The 16,417-nt window shown below is 48.9% G+C and overlaps 1 protein-coding gene and 2 long non-coding RNA genes across 26 annotated transcripts in view; 2 read left to right on the forward strand and 1 right to left on the reverse strand.

The window, feature by feature from the left end:
- AOPEP (aminopeptidase O (putative)) overlaps positions 1–16,417 on the reverse strand; it is a 406,706-nt gene that overhangs the window by 95,791 nt on the left and 294,498 nt on the right. For all 21 annotated transcript variants that reach the window (XR_011379142.2, XR_011379141.2, XR_016236048.1 and 18 more), the window contains 2 exons: positions 3,083–3,145; positions 2,591–2,665 (listed from right to left, as the gene is read on the reverse strand). Coding sequence is in view for 14 of the 21 variants with exons in the window: in XM_089335804.1 (XP_089191930.1) it covers positions 2,591–2,665; positions 3,083–3,145 (138 nt within the window). In the remaining 7 variants the exon portion in view is untranslated. The remainder of the gene's footprint in view (positions 1–2,590; positions 2,666–3,082; positions 3,146–16,417) is intronic.
- LOC149128676 (uncharacterized) lies at positions 1,059–2,489 on the forward strand. Its single transcript, XR_016236135.1, has 2 exons — positions 1,059–1,187; positions 2,272–2,489. It is a non-coding gene; the product is annotated as an uncharacterized LOC149128676 (long non-coding RNA).
- Positions 3,629–6,526, forward strand: LOC127482818 (uncharacterized). Of its 4 annotated transcripts, none has more exons than XR_016236117.1 (3): positions 3,629–3,966; positions 4,902–5,083; positions 6,299–6,526. It is a non-coding gene; the product is annotated as an uncharacterized LOC127482818 (long non-coding RNA). The 4 variants fall into 4 exon arrangements; XR_011379145.2 differs by having other exon boundaries at positions 6,315–6,526; XR_011379146.1 differs by having other exon boundaries at positions 3,912–4,129.

Genomic DNA, 16,417 nt, shown 5'->3' on the forward strand with positions numbered 1-16,417 from the left:
ATTTACTGCATTTCATTATTCATTATTTTAACAGGCAGCCGAGCACAGGGTGTTTGTTTTTGCTTCCCCGTCCGAGTTCACTGAAAACCTGGCTGGCCTTTCAGGCTGCCTGTGCTGTGCCTTCCACCTAGCTCCATGGAGGCTTTCTCCAACACGGAAGGCGAACACCTGCGAGCCGACCTGCCTCACAGCCGGCCCCTCGCTCAGTGCCCCAGCCGCCCTGCACAGCTGTGCCATCTGCCCCACGCAGCCGAGTCTGCCCCAGCTTCTGCTTCCCTGCACCCTCCAGTCCGGGGAAACCTCTCATGACCCCCGCAGGGCTGACACGCGCCACTTAACCCACGTCCGCCATCTCGGCTGAATCCCGAGGAAGGCTGGCAGGTGTGGACAGAGGTGGTGGGCGTGGAGCACTAAGTAGGCAAAGAAACAAGGGTGCGAGGAGCAGGGGGCACCCACCGGAGAGGGCTACAGCTTATTGCACCCAAGTGGGGAGAAAGCACAAAACACCGCTAATTGTAATGCAGACGAAAAATACAGTGCATGTGTGAAAAACGAGAAGCCAGTTTCCTTCTACCACTGTGGCACGGCAGGAATTTAAGCAAAATAAATAAATAACTTTCAGACTCAGTAAATGGACTGCCTAGGTTTCTACTAACAACAGGTTCAAATCCTAGCAAAAAGGTTATGACCACGTGACCTTGGACTGAATACTCATTACCACCGGGTCCACTCTGTGTCTCGGAAGAGGGGACACAGCTCCCCACCACCTAAGGGAAATGGGCAGCCTGGTGCCTCTGCTCTAACGCCCTGGGGTGCTGAAATACCCCAGGCTTTGCCTCAGTCAGCTCCAAACCTCTCCTGGGGGGGGGATGCCCAGAGGAAAACAGCAGGGTAAGGGCTCAGTGGTGCTGCCCAGGGCCAGGAGAAAATGCTGGGGCCCCCAATAATTACCGTGCCCTGATACGACTCAGGAATTTCCCATTTTCTTGTGCTCCTCCCACTCCACCCTCAAACCCAGTCAGTTCTAAGCTTCCCCTCGATAGCAAATGTTGGTCCCAACTGACTCCACGGTCGCGTTCTCTTGACAAGGGCGGCTGCCCACGTTTTCTGTCCGGACAGAAGTCAGAGGTGCACCGCAGCCTCCGTGGAGGAGAAACTGCTGCGTGAAGAACTTTCATTCTCCTCAGGTAAACCCCCCTCCCCCGCCCCTGCGCCCGTGTCCCCAGCTCTCAGAAGGCGCTGTGGTCGCTCAGATCAAGGGTGTCACAGAGATCTTGCCTCTGGGTCAGATCTGGGCAGTGACGGCAGTCCACAAGGGTACTGGTAGATTGTGCCCTTGGTGATCTTATTTTTAGTTAAAAAAAAAAAAAAAACAGCAGCTACCAAACCTTGTTTTAAATACTACGGAAGACAGGAATCCCTTCTTTCTTTGAATATTTTATGGTCTCATTCACCATCTCAAAAACATTTTCAGAAGTGCCTAAACCATAAGCGTTAAACACACACACACACACACACACACACACACCCTACCACAGGCATGCTAAGGTAGGGTCCCAAAACTCAAGTCTGTTTAAAGGGACGGCTTTTTCCGTTACCGTGTAGCTGAAGTTACTTACACTCAAAGGGAAGAGCCGGGGGACCACTTTCCCCACACACTGAGTGTCCGCTGCCAGGCTGGTCAGCCCATTCCCTGCTCTCAGCAGAGCTGCCCTGTTGGTATCCTTAACTGCCCTCTGAGACTTTGGAACCACCTTCATCCCGATATGCTCGGGGCACCCTGGGCCACTGCAATGCCCATACTAAGGCAACACATCACAGGACTTGGCAGCGATGCTATCAGCAAGAATTTGGCTTCAGAGCCGGGCGTGATTCATCATACACTCGGGCAGCAGAAAAACAACACACCGCTATTTTAATCCCCGGGTGCGATCAAGAATCCGACAGAATCATGCAAAAGCAACAAAAATCAGATCTGCTGGAACGCTGGTAAAAAAAAAAAAAAAAAAAAGGCTCTCTTTTGAGAGTTTGCCAGTCTTCTAGAAAACAGACTACTTACCTTATTTCACCATATTTATCAGAGTGACAAATCACCTCTTAATACAATCTTGGGAGAAGATACACAGAACCAACCTCTGCAAAGGAACATACTGAAATTCTACATGGAGGATTGGGGGTGGGGGTTCTCATTTGCTTTAGGATACACAGAAAAACTCTCCTGGTGTTTTCAAAGTCACCCGCCAGTTTTCCTCTCCCCAATTTCATGTCTAGGTGCGGGGGCGCCGAAGGCGCCTGTCACCAGCGGAGCGAAGCAAGCACACTCCTCTTCCAGCGGTGGAGTGCTAACACCAGCAGCCTCGGGGACCTGCTCAGGTCCTGCGCTCCTGAGAGCATCCAAGCCTCCTCCATCCGGCCACTCCGACTTCGCGAGAACCGCGGGCAGATGGCACGGCTTATTGTCAAGTTTAATAAAAACTCAAAAAAAACAAACAAACAAACAAAAAAGGCCACTCTATGGCAGTGATCCAGTCCTCGGGGGGACCCCGCAACCCAAGGCTCGCTCTCTCGCGCTCCCCGCTGGGGACCCTACCTTCTCAAACACCACAGCGCGCTCCCCTCGCTTCCGTTTTCGGGGTCTCCGGTTCACCTGAATCCATTTGGAGACCTGAAGTTCAAAAAACACACCACAGCGCGTTTTAAACCGTCCGACAGGGTCCTGACCGCCGCCCCCCTGGGCGACCCCGTCTTCCCCGCTTCACCTGAGCGAGCCACAGGCACCTCCGCCCGCTCGCGGGGACGCCTCCGCGCAGGGGACCCTCGGGGGGCGACCGCTCTGCGCACCGCTCCCGCCGCCTCGGGTCTGCGGGGCGCTCGGGCCGAGCGACCTTCGCCCCGGGCCGCCCCCGCCGGTCCAGGGCCCGGTCCGCGCCCGTGCGCGCCCGAGCCGTGCGCAAGGGCCATCTTACCCGCCGCTGTCGCGCGTCGGCGGCGGCGGTGCCGCGCGCGCGGGGGACGTGGCTGCGGCGCGGAACCCACCGCCCGCGCGTCTGGGAGGGGAGGGCCGCGCAGCCCCGCAACTCACCTCGGCGCCCACTTGCCGCGCGAGCCCGCATTCCGCCCCGGCCTGACGCTCCCTCTGCAGCTGCTGCGGGAGAAGCAGACGACAAGAGTCAAGTTTATCCTCCCCGGTGCCGCCTCAGCCTCCCTCCCCCGCATCCACCAACTCCGCGCGCCCGCCCGGTACCTCGGCCGCGGCAGGTGAGGATGGAGGGAGGCGGCGGCACCCGCGCCCCGCGCCCCGCCAGCCGGACAGAGAGCAGCGGGTGCTCCGGCCCGCAACACCTAAGGCGCAGCGCGGGCAGCGCGGGGCGCGGGGCGGTGGCGCGGGCGGGCGGGCGCAGGGGCGGAGGCGGGGCCTGCCTTAAAGGTATAGGCGGCCGCGCCGCCCTCCCCTCAGGTCGCCCCCGCCCCAGCCCCCAGCCCGGCTGTTTCATTGTTCTCTTTGCAAACATCTTCCCCTCTCTCCCCAGATCCTGCCCGCGCCCCCTCCCCCGGCGCACACGCCTTATCGCCCCACCCCCGCCCCGGGTACCCCCCAAACCCGGGTACGCGAGACTGGGGTCCCTAGGCTGCGGGAGGAGCCCGGGTGCCTCCTGCCCGCAGCCAGAGGACTTTGCTGGCGAAGCGCCCCCAGCCCCACGGCCACCCTGAACTCGCTCTGCGGGTCAGAAACTTAAGTGGCCCCGGTGGCTTTCGCCGAGGCCAAGGAACTTCGCTAATGGAGTGCTCTCCGGGAATGGCTCAGACGCCATTAAGTAGACGGCTTTGAGGGGCCCCTCCGGGCCCCGGGGCGGTGGCAGGTGACCTCCCCCGGGGAGAGGCCGGGAGCGCAGGAGAGCCGGCCCCACGCTGCGCGGGCAGCAGCCGCTGCGCTCCGGCCGCGCTCCGCCGGCGGCGCTGGGCCAGGTCGGCGCGGACCCCCAAAGCGGCGGGGTGGAATTAAGAAGGAGGCGATCTGTGTTCGTGATTAGGGAGAAAGTGTCCACTAGGTTTACAAGAGGGTTGCGGTACCCTGGGTCTGGCCGCCACCTTCCCCTGGGCATCGCAAGGTGGTGGAGCTAGCTTGCTGGTGAGGGTCGGGTGGTACTTGTGTTCGGTGATCTTGACCATCCCTTTAACTTTATCGCATTTCTTTAAAGAAAATCTGTCCTGCCCTCTCTTTATTGCTACTCCATCTTTCTTTCAAGATCAAAAGGTTTAGATCAAAGCCAAGATCAAACTCACTACTTTAAATAGAATCAACTTTGCCATGGAGCATTTTACACAAAGACGAGCTTCTTAATGGAGACATCAGAGTGGAAAACTTTATTTTATCCCCTCGTTCCATATTCATAACTCGACCACTTAAAATTATATTGATGATGCATGGCTGTCTCCTACTAAATAAACAACGGGACTGCGCAAATGCGGGGTTCTCACTTAGTGTTTGTGTTTGCAGGAACAGAAAAAGATTCTGGCTGTAGAGAAGAATACAAATAGATATATTAACCGTTTTTTGTATTATTATTAGCTAAGTGCTAGGAAATGCATGCTCATTTGCTAAAGATTTTTTTCAGCCTACTTGCAAATTTTATGTGTATTTCACAGCCATTGTATATCATTTTCCTACTGTAAAAGCAATGCATAAAATAGTTAATGCTTTGAGAACCTTGCTTGCGCATACACACAGGCAGGTGAACAACTACAAATGGTAAAGTGGATGATGCAGAGCTGCTTGGTTTTTTAAGTGGAAAGAGAACTTTGACTGTCCAAGCTTCTATGCTACAAATAACAGGTCCAGAATCAATAGAAATCTGTCTTGGCAGCCGCATCCCTTTGACCCACTGGAATGTCTTCCTCAGGAGCTCACCGCCCCAGGAACTCTGATACGAAGCGTTCAATACTGATGAGCTGAACAGTGTGCAGCTTAAAGGGACCTTCCTTGAGGGTATGCTTCATTGACATCCCAACAATTTTTCAATATACTGTCTTAGAAGGAAGAAAAGTCAAGATCAAGTGCAACGACCCAGTCCCAGGAATAAAAGTAAGTATTGCAAATCAAGTCTTATGCAGACTTGTATGAAAAGCTGTTGTTACAGGGAGGTGATCAGTACTTGAGGGCTTCCTTTTCCCTTTGTAATGTTTGCCTGGTTGTAGTCTGAATGGCACGCATACAGGACTGTTCTTAATTCTGTAAATCCCACTGAGCCAGTGGAAGCACCTCGGGAACTGAGGGCAGGACTGCCAGTCTGGCGGCCCCTGACAGTCTTCCTTTCGTACTGGCACCCGGCTCAGGGAGAGCCTAATGGTTCCCCACATAAACTGAACAAAGGCTACATCTCAGTGCTGTCCCTCAGCTCTCCTGGTCCACGGGTGAGCGGGAAGCAGAAGCTGCGGTCTGGCCTAAGTGCCTCTTAATGTGTACCCGTGCTCCTCTCCTCGCCCCGCGGCTCCATAATCCATCTTCCACAGAGGGGCCAGCGTGGTATTTCCAAAGGTGCTTGAAGTCCTAGCGCTGGGCTGTGCTGAGGGCGCCTCCCTTCTCTTCCTTGCCAGGTTAGTGCCTACCTGGCCTCCAGTTCTGTGCTTAAACAACACTTTCTAGAAAGGTCTTTCCTCACTTCCCAGTGCAAATTACATCATACCACTTCCCTCTCACAGTGTCCTATTACTTCTGTTTAATTTTTAATTAAGTGACTGTTATTTTTTAGAGCAGTTTTACAGAGAAATGGAAAAGAAAGCACAGGGTTCCCATAACTCACCCCCTCAAAACAACACACACACACACACACACACACACACACAGTTTCCCTATCTTGCATTAACGTGTTGCATTCATTGCAATTGAAGAAATCATATTGATCAATGATTATTGATTAAGGTCCATAGTTGGCCTTACGGCTCACTCTTTGTGTTACACGGTTATTATAGATATTTTTCATTAATTTATTGAGTGTCTATCTGCCCGGAATAAAGAAATTCTCTTTTGTTCTAGACTTCCAATTACTAAAAACGCTGCGTTGGCATTTAGTAGATGCTCAGTAAATATATTAAGCAAGTGAACAGAAAGAAAAAGGAAGAAACGGAACAATGGAACATGAAACTTAGGTGGAGGAGAGCTTGTAAGATAAACATTGTTCTGGGCTGGTGCTGTGGTGTATTGGGTTAATAAGCCAGCTGCAGCGCCAACATCCCATATGGGTGCTGGTTTGAGTCCCAAGTGCTGGTTTGAGCCCTGGCTGCTTCACTTCTAATCCAGGTCCCTGCTAATACAGGGAAAAGCAGTGGAAGATGGACCCTGCACCCACGTGGGAGACCCAGAGGAAACTCCTGGCTCCTGGCTTCAGTCTCGCCCAGACCTCGCCATCACAGCCATTTGAAGAGTGAACCAGTGGATGGAAGACCTCTTTCTTGCTGACTCTGCCTCTTCCTCCCTGTAACTCCATCTTTCAAATAAATAAATACATCTTTAAACAAAATTAAGATTGTTCTGATGAACTCCTGTTTGTTTTACTACTATGATATCTCAACTTAAAAAGAGCTTAGAGCTATGCATTTTTAAAAAGAGAAAATGTGAGACATCAGTTACATTGTAGTGTAGTTTCTAAAATGATTTTAAAAAAGAAACATAAAAAGGAGAAACATTTCTAATTTCTCTCAGATATTAATCTCTAAACTGGTATTACAAAATGGTGCTAGGACTTAGTTTAGCCTAGCATGAAAGATGAACATAGTGTATGACACTGGGGAAATATTTAGACTTTTTTATGGTCAGCACTCTGTACACATTTATCCTGTTGTCCACCTGTTGTCTTCAAGGGCTGACACCAGTGAAATGTAGGTTGTGGAGTATCAGGAAGGAGGCCACTTTTTTAAAAGTTGGAATTCTGTACTCTGGGGTAGAATATTCTAATAACCACGTGGTGAAAGCACCCGAGAGCTAACTGTTAAAAGCAGATGGTTTCCATTTGAAGTCTATCTTTTAAAATGCCTCACCTAGTACAGACACAAGTTCTGGAAGGAAGTTGTTCTAAGATGCCTTGTCAAAGCAGTTCGTGGTAGCTGAAGACAATTTCGGAGGCTGAGGGAAAGGCCGTACCTTTAAAACAAATGCTTCACTCAACCTAGAGGCTGGAGATTACTTTTGGAGAGAAGACTTTTTTTCAGTTTTCTTCTATCCACTAGGAAAAAGACGGTGCTACGAGTGTGTATCGTTCATCTTGGGTGCACCTGCAATTCCTGCTCCTCTGTGAATGGGGCAGACACAGAGGGATGTCCTTCCTGGTCAGCTTGGAGGCCTTTCACGATCCCAAACAGCCTCACAAGGCAGATTACACTCCCTTGGGCACAGCGGACAGAAAACCATCCACTGTAAGAAGTCAAAAGACCCTTGAAGTCCAAGGTAGAGGTTTCCAGAAGCTTCCGCCAGCTTTAGAAGGACCTTTATTGCCAACACGGATTCAGGGTGAATCAAAAGGAAGAGGTCACACCAGTCTGCAATAGTTTAAAACCAACATAAGATACACCTGCAATAATAACGACTAAGGGTTAGGAGCAAAGTTAGCCAATATTTATGCCTTTAATATTTTTTCTGTTGTTTTTTTTTTCTCCTTTTTTTTTTCTGTTCTACTGTTTTTAAGTGTAACATTCCTCTGTGTTGGTCTTTTGAGCTGATTTTAGAAAAACTGCACATAATTTGCATTCTTGCCATTTTTGTCTCCATGTTAGAATGAATACCTGCCTAGCTTCTTTCTAGGAGGGCTTCGCCCCGCAGCCAGGACCTCTTGATGGATGTCCTTGTACAACTTACTTTTCAGAAACTGAAACCAATCCCACGCTTGGAGAGCTGATTGCTGGGGAGCTCACAGCCCTGCAAGTGAACTGGCCAGCAGGGCTTCTTCCTCACGGGAACCACAACCCTCATCTCAGTACTGCTCAAAAACTTCCGCACAGCTCGACTGCGGGAACAGTGCTTCCATTTCTCGACCCTGAGAACTTGATGGAGGCTACTGGTGCTACCAGCTCTCCAGGAAACAACAACACACCTACAGCACACACATCCCTCAATTTCCCGGACACTCACAGAGCTTTCTGATGTCCAAGTGCCTTAGCCTGGTTACTATTAAATCCATCCTTGGATTAAGCCAGACCACCATAAAGCCGGCCCTGGACTTTGTCTTCTGGGTTTCGTGTGAAACTCCTCTTATCGCACTAGGTTCTGGTAAGGAGCCGTCAACCTTTATTGAGGTGCATTATAAGAAACGGCCCCATAAAATCCATCACAGTGTTTACCGGAAGGATGGGTTTAGAGGGCTGTTTATTGCATTAGAGGGGACCCACAGGAGACGCTTCTCCCGCCATCAGTCAGCATCAGGAGCAGTTTGGCTTGTTTGTAGCTCCTGGAGCACTGCACTCTGTTCTAGAAAGCTCTGAGCTCTGTGACCCTCCCTTAGCCAGCACAGGCTCACTATAAGCTAACTTAATTCCTGGCCCCACTGCATTCCTTTTTTTTTAATTTGAGAAGCAGAGTGACACAGACAGAGAGGGAGAAACAAAGAGATCTCCCATTCTCTGCTTCATTCCCCAAATCTCAGGGCTGGGCCAGGCTGAAGCCAGGAGCCAGGACTCCACTTGGGGCTCCTGTGTGGGTGGCAGGCTTGGCCATCATCAGCTGCCTTCCCAGGTGCTTCCGCAGAGCGCTGAGTTTGAAGCAGAGCGGCCAGGACTCGAGCCAGCACTCCAATGTGGTGTGCCAGCATTGTAAGTGGCAGATTAACCCGCTGCACCGCAAGGCCAGCCCCTTGCTTCATTTTCTTTTTTTCTACCTTGCTATGTGTATCTGCTTTAGAAGCTACCTTCACTCTGCTTTGGATAAGGAGGAGTGTGATTAAATAATGTATTCTGGTTTGATATTTTTCTTTCCTTATTTTTCTATTTCTGTTTGGAAAACAGAGAAGAAGGGTCTAGAAAAAATTTGTAATCTTAATATTTCTCTCTACTAAGTGTGGAAGTTTAGCCCCTATGATTGTACTTCACTTAAAAATTTCAAGGAAAAGAACTGTTAAAAATAAAACAAAAAATAAACATACTACTATATAAACATCACACAGGCGTATTATCAGAAAGCTAACCAAGTATTCTGTATTATTTGATATGAAAACCAGGAAGCAAGGATGGAGACTGGACACATGGGCAGGTTATCCGCTTAACAGAGCGTGCCTACTGCAAACAGCGTTAGACTTCTCCGACACAAAGACAAGGAGGACACCATCCCTGGCCTCAGGGCACTCACGTGACAGGGCAGTAATCCGGTGGAGGACAACGAGCACAGGGGCACAGGGGTGGCTTGTCTGGGTTTCAGTCCCTGTCGGGCGGTGGGACCTCACTAAGAGCTGGGGGGCTCACGTGATGTATGGAATGTGCTTAGGATAGGATGCCCTCGGTCATTATCAAGTTCCAGGGAATCAGATTGGAGAAGCAATGCAACACTGCAAGAAGCTGGATGGAAGTGCTTTTAAGATTTAACACACACACACACACACACACACTGCACAGAGAACAAGGGCCAGTTTTGTGCATAAGCAGATGGCTGGCCAAAGTGCTTCGGCTCACACAGGCCCACCTCAAGGACTAAGAAACGGAGTCTCAGAGAATTTCAGGCCCTCAGTGCTCCATGTCGCCTGGCCCTTGGAGCTCCTGGTTGGCAATGCAGTGCTGTGTCTGCTGCACGCTGAGAGGCGAGGGACACCTAGCCTGTCCGGCTCACTGTAAAATACTGGCTTGTTTTGTGGGTTGGATCAACCCACGTGAAAACACAGCCCACAGAACATAATTCCATACCGTAAGAGTCTGCTCAAAGATGCTTCCTACAAAATGGATGTTACCCTCCCCCTTCAACACCTGTGTGAATGTGCGTCTTCACAGCAACTTGACATTCGAGGCCGTTCCGACCCGAAAGAACTTGCACTGACACGTACCAGGGAGAAGGGGCTTTAGATCAGTAGTTTCCTTTCCTGATGCTTTAACAGAATCACTGAGAGTGCGGGCTGGCTAACAGTCCACATGTCCAGGCCACGGAGAGTCACATCTCTAAAGCAGGAGCCAGGCATCAGCTGTTTTTAAACCTTCCCCTGGGATCCCAGTGTGAAGCCAGCACTGAGAACCCCAGTGTAGGTCATTTTAATGACGTTCCATCTCTAATTGGTTCCTATGAAGAAACGTTACTCGTCTGGAAGGCATTTACATTTCAAAGTCAATACCACACAGGACGGCCTTGCGCTGTGCTCTGTGACCGCGAGTCCTTGGGAGCACGGCAGACACAGTGCTGGACAGGAGGGGATGCCGGGCCGGCCCAGGTATCATTTTCTACAGCTTACGCTTAGGGGAGCCCACGCTGTGGTGTAGCCGGTAAAGCCACTGCCTGCAGTGCCGGCATCCCATATGGGCACTGGTTCGAGTCCTGGCTGCCTCTCTTCTGATCCAGCTCTCTGCTATGGCCTGGGAAAACAGCAGAAGATGGCCCAGGTCTTTGGGTCCCTGCACCGTGTGGGAGACCCAGCAGAAGCTCCTGGCTCCTAGCTTTGGATCGGCGCCACTCCAGCAGTTGTGGCCATCTGGGGAGTGAACCAGCGTATGGAAGACCTCTCTCTCTCTGCCTCTCCTTCTCTCTCTGTGTAACTGTTTCAGTTAAATAAAGAAATCTTTAAAAAACTAAAAATCTGGGGCAAGGGAAGTTAAATACACGTGTGCAAAGAAGTGGAACAGTTCAACCCACTACCAGAAGCAGAGGCATGGATGAATGGGTATTTGACATTTCAGGTCTGGCTCTGTTTTCTAGGACCATGGTCAGAACCACTCTGGATCCTGAGTGATCCTGTCTTCAAGGGAATGCGCTTCAGTGCTGACCTGAGACGCTGAGTGTGAAGGTGTCACCTCCAACGGATTTTTAATTTATCTGAGAGGTAGAGTTACAGATAGTGAGAGGGAGAGACGGACAGAAAGGTCTTCCATCTGCTGGTTCACTCCCCAAATGGCCGCAACGGCCAAAGCTGCGCCGATCCGAAGCCAGGAGCCAGGAGCTTCTTCCAGGTCTCCCACATGGGTGCAGGGCCCCAAGCACTTGGGCCATCTTCTGCTGCTTTCCCAGAGAGCTGGATTGGAAGTAGAGCAGCAGGGACTAGAACCGGTGCCCATATGGGATGCCAGCGCCGCAGGTGGAAAATTAAACTATTGCGCCACAGTGCCGGCCCAGACGTTGCTCTAATTCTGGTGATGGCTGTCGCCCATTCCCTTGAAACAAACACAGTGGGTAGGGAAGGCTGGTGACGGGAATTAGGGGACACTCTGTGAAAAGACCTTTTGCTATGTGGTCCTGTCCCATGCTAACTTCCTTGAGTCTTGGGCACTTTCTAACCAAATAGGCCTCCTTATTTAGAAAAGACTCAAATAAATTGATGCTATAGGAAAATGATTGTGGCATCTTGCCTTATAAAAGATATTAGCTACTAATTAATTAAAAACACACACACCTCACGTGTTGCTATTTCGCTAGCTTCAAGAGCAAACAGCCTTGTCTAGGTACCCTCTTGTCATTTCCTGAGACGGGGTGGGTGTGGTATCTGAAAATGTGTGCACCCGGACATGCCGACAGCTTTGGAGGAGGGGATGCATGGGGAGCCCATGGCCCTGGCTTGTCTATTTTTAAAAACCTTGGCATGCACACTGGTTGTCTGTCATCCGGCCTGCAAAAGGAGCCTAATGAAGTACAATTTACAAACAAGGGGAACAGGCTTGAATCATCCTACTGCTATTAAAAGGTAAAAATCTCTCTCACCACACACACACAGAGTAAGGAAAAGTAACACCTACCACATTTTTGGGGTGGGGTGACTGCCCCAAATATAAATAATATATGAGAGAAAGCTATTTTCCGGAGTGTTTGTTCACCAAACATTTCGCTCCATACAAGGAGGTGTTTCAGGAAAACAATGGGAAGGCTAGAATTAATTGGCTGCTAATCCCTTTACTTTTCATAGGAGGTTTTCTTCAGCACTGGATTAAATCAGTGTTTAACGCTACCCTGTCCCAGCTGTGTCCATATTAGGAAAGCCGGGCTCGCATTCTCTTCTCCTTCTCTCTCTCCCTCTCTCTCCCTCTCTCTCTCTCTCTTTCCCTCTCTCTCGCTCTCTCTCCCTCTCTCTCTCTCTCTTTCCCTCTCTCTCTCTCTCTTTCCCTCTCTCTCACTGTGGAAAAAGGACCTGTCCTCCCTCTCTTTGCTCTGCTCCCACCCGCTGAACGTGTAGGTGGGAGAGTGGGAACCGGGGAATGTGAACTTGATCCAGCATTGATCAGCCAAGCAGCAAACTCTCATTGTTCTTTAGATACCAAACATAACTTCTTTCTACCAGGGATAAACCCAGCCATTCTGCACATAACACAGCTTTTGTGCTCACCCGTATGATATAGTTGGAAAAGAACCGCAAAGAACACTAGAGCTTTATTAGACTTATCATAAACACCTCCTAATAGATGGGGTTTCAGAATCCATCCAGTTAATTTATATTCATATTAATATTAGGAATGTTAGGGTCTATTAAACCTAACAACCTTCTGGTCATTTCTGAGTATTATTTTACGGTCTGTTTTAGCTTTGCCTTCTCTGTGAGTGTTTCTCATTTTCACTACCTTGCTCTATGAAGTTCAAGGACGTGGGGAAATTGTGCTAACATACAATCGAATATTCAGCTGTTGTTCTTCAGTGCCGTCCTGTGACTGTGGCTTAGCTGTCTTGGTACAAAGCCCTGGCACAGTGGGAAATATGCAGTCGGGAACTCAGACCTAGGCACGCTCTGTCTTTGCCATTGAGAAGCTATGTGGCCTTGGGCATACAGTTCACACAACCTCTCTGGGCGGATGCAATGGAAAGAGAGCCGTGGCGAGGATGACTGGAATGACTCAGAACGCAACAGGCACAAAGTCAACCAGTCCATGCGAATTCCTCTCCTCCTTCCCTGCACAAACAAAAACCAGTCTGGTGTTTTGAACCTAAGTCAACTTTTAAAAGGTCTCAAAAATAACTGAGCTGTGACATCATAAGGAAAAGCCTGACCTGGCATCGGCTTGGTGCCCATGGATGGGGCATGCAGGTCCACGGCGCATCTGAGCCACCACAAACAAGTACTTGTCCCTTGCAGGGATAACTGGAGGACATGAGGAAACACGTTCCCTTTCACCTCTGCCTCGCTCTAAAGGAGATAATTCCGCTTCTGGCCCCGTCCTGCTCAAAACAATAAGCTGACTGTTGTTACAAGAATGTCATAAAAGGAAATTTGATATTTCTACATTGTTCTCTAAGGTACTAGCATGTCCAGGTGTTAGATGCAGAAACATCACAAATCCCAATAACAGCTACATGCATTTAAAGCCAGTGTAGTCATCAAGAACGTGGGCTTATAAATTAGGTAGATTTGGTTTTCGGTCTCCTTCTCTACAAAATGGGTATAATAATCAGGTCTTCCTTGTGGCATTGTGTCTAAAGTAAATAGCTATTAAACATAAAGAACTTAGCTTGGAGCCTGCTCAATAAAATGATAGTCTGGGGCAGGCAAACTGGCTGCTCCACTTGGGATCCAGCTCCCTGCTAATGCACCTGGGAAAGAAGCCGAGGATGACCCAAGTTCTTGGGCCCCTGCATCCACGTGGGAGACCAGGAAGAACCTCTGGGCTCCTGGCTTCAGCCTGACACAGCCTGGGTTGTTGGGGCCATTTGGGGTGTGAACCAGAAGATGGAAGATTTCTGTGTGTTTGCTATCTCTCCCTCTCTTTCTCTGATTCTGCCTTTCAAATAAATAAATCTTAAAAAAAAAAAAAAGAAAAAAGAGATGGTCTTCTTTTTTATTCTGGATTTTCTAATATGCAAAATGAGGTACTCCAGTGTACTGGGAGCAGGGAGGACTGAGGTAAAAAATACAGTTCTACAGAGAGTTAGATAATCTATATATTCTTGTATTTGCCCACTTACAGTAGCTAGAAGCATTTATGCAAAACCCAAGCAGATGTTGCTCAATTAAAAAATCAATGACCGTGACTGAGAAATACAATTTGAGGAAGAAAGAGCAGTGGGAATTGTGGAGAAAACGACTTTGTGATAAATACAATCAAGACAAGTCTTAAAGACAAACGCAGGAGTGGGCGCTTAGCCTCAGTAAAGACGCTCCCGTCCCACATCAAAGTGCCTGGGTTCGAATCCTGGCTCCGGCTTCCTGCTCAAGTAATTCCTTCCTTCCTTCCACATGGGAGTCTTGCATTGGTTCCTGCTTCCCAGTGCTGACCCGTTCCAAACCCTAGGCAGCCATTGCGGACGTTTAGGGAATGAACCAGCAGATAGGCGCTCACTTGCTCTCTCTCTCTCTCTCTCTCTCTGTACCCACTCCCCTTTTTCTTGGTCTCTCTGCCTCTCAAATAAATAAATAAAACTTTAAAAATAGAGAAATGTATCTTAATCTGAGTAGAATTTGAACAGAGACAGCATGCACTGCTGAGGAAAAAGGGAGAGAAGAAACAGAGAAAGAGATGAAGCACGTGGAAACAAGGCAGGAGGAGCCAATTGACGGGGGGCGGGGGGGGGACTTCCTCGCTCCAGGAAACAGACCCCAGGGATGAAGGAGTTATCGCCACCCGAATCCCATTATCACTTGTTGCCCTGGAGTCCTAGTCCCAGATTCTGATGTATTGACTTTGGCCTCCCTTCCATGCATTTTCATGCCGATAAAGTTGCTGAAATTGAAGAAGAATTGAATTGTGAAGCTTTTTGGCATAAATAATGTCATATTGTAAAGTCAGGGCTAATAACAACCAGGATGCCCTTAACACACTTAAGAAAAACCATCTGATATGTGTGTCCCTCAGTGTGGTTTGAAATTTCCCTTGGCCCACAAAGGAAAATATTTTTAGCATGTAGCACACTTTGTCACAGACATATAAACGCACCAGAAATATAATTTCAGGAAAGCATCTGGGTTTGATCATTTCAACCCCAAATAAGTTCTACTTTCTCAATTTAAGGAACACTGCAACATTTTGCTATAAGATATGCAGCAATCACTGTAGTAATTTCTCATACACATTTCAATATTGGTTCTGTTTTTTTCTTCTTTTTAATATAAGCATCAAATACTCAAATGATTTAAATACAAAGCAGCATAAAAAAAAAAAAAAAAAAACGAGGCACTGCTTCAGAGCATTTGGTCCCAATGTCTTTCTCTTCCACTCTGGCACTCACTTGACTTTCTCCATGAGGTTACTGTGGCAAAACATGTAAATGAATATTTCACTTTTATGACTCAAAATGTGTCTTAGAAATAAGAGGTACATGGGGCCAGCGCTGTGGCACAGCAGGTAAAGCCGCCGCCTGCAGTGCTGGCTTCAATATGGGCTCAGGTTCGAGTCTCGGCTGCTCCACTTATGATCCAGCTCTCTGCTATGGCCAGGGAAAGAAGATGGTCCAAGTCCTTGGACCCCTGCACCTGCATGGGATACCTGGAAGAAACTCCTGGCTCCCGGCTTCGGATCAGCGCAGCTCCAGCTATTGTGGCCAATTTGGGGAGTGAACCAGCGGATGGAAGACCTCTCTCTCTCTCTGCCTCTCCTTTTTTCTCTGTGTTAACTCTGACTTTTAAATAAATAAATAAATAAATAAATAAAAAGAAAATCAACCGACCAACAACCATATATGTGGGTATTTATAAAAAAATAATAAGAGGTACCACTGTCCCAAGTAAAACTGACTGCAGTCATTGCTGACCTGCTAGAATTTCAATACTAAGGAGCCTGGCTATAAGGTTTATCATCTCCTACGGTCAGACATGTTAATATCTGTGAACAAGACTCCAAGCAAATGCCTATTCCTCAGCTAGCTTACATGCTCTTACAGATTGGCTGTTACTTAAGATCCCTCCCAACAGTCTCTCAAATAGCAATCTGTCCTGGGAGGGGAAATATAAACAGGATATCTTGATGGGTAAATCTGTGAAACACTAGGCGGGATAAAGCGTATAAAAACTCTTCCACTATTAGTCCAAACCAAGGATAAGCGCGCTTTTTTCCCTATTTTTAAAGATTTATTTTTTAGTTATTTGAAAGGTGGAGTTAGAGAAAGGGAGAGAGAGAGAAAGAGAGAGAGAGAAACAGAGAGAGAAACAGAGTGATCTTGCATCCAGTGGTTCACTTCCCAAATGGCCTCAAGTGCCAGGGCTGGGCCAAGCGGAAGCCATGAGACTGGAGCTTCCTCCAGTTCTTCTACATGAGTGCTGGGGCCCAAATACTTGGGGGCATCTTCTGCTGCTCTCCCAGGCACATCAGCAGGGAGTTGGATTGGAAG

This window comes from Oryctolagus cuniculus, chromosome 1 (genome assembly GCF_051225735.1).
Source record: "Oryctolagus cuniculus isolate XC-2025 breed Fujian yellow rabbit chromosome 1, ASM5122573v1, whole genome shotgun sequence".
Lineage (NCBI taxonomy): Eukaryota > Metazoa > Chordata > Mammalia > Lagomorpha > Leporidae > Oryctolagus > Oryctolagus cuniculus.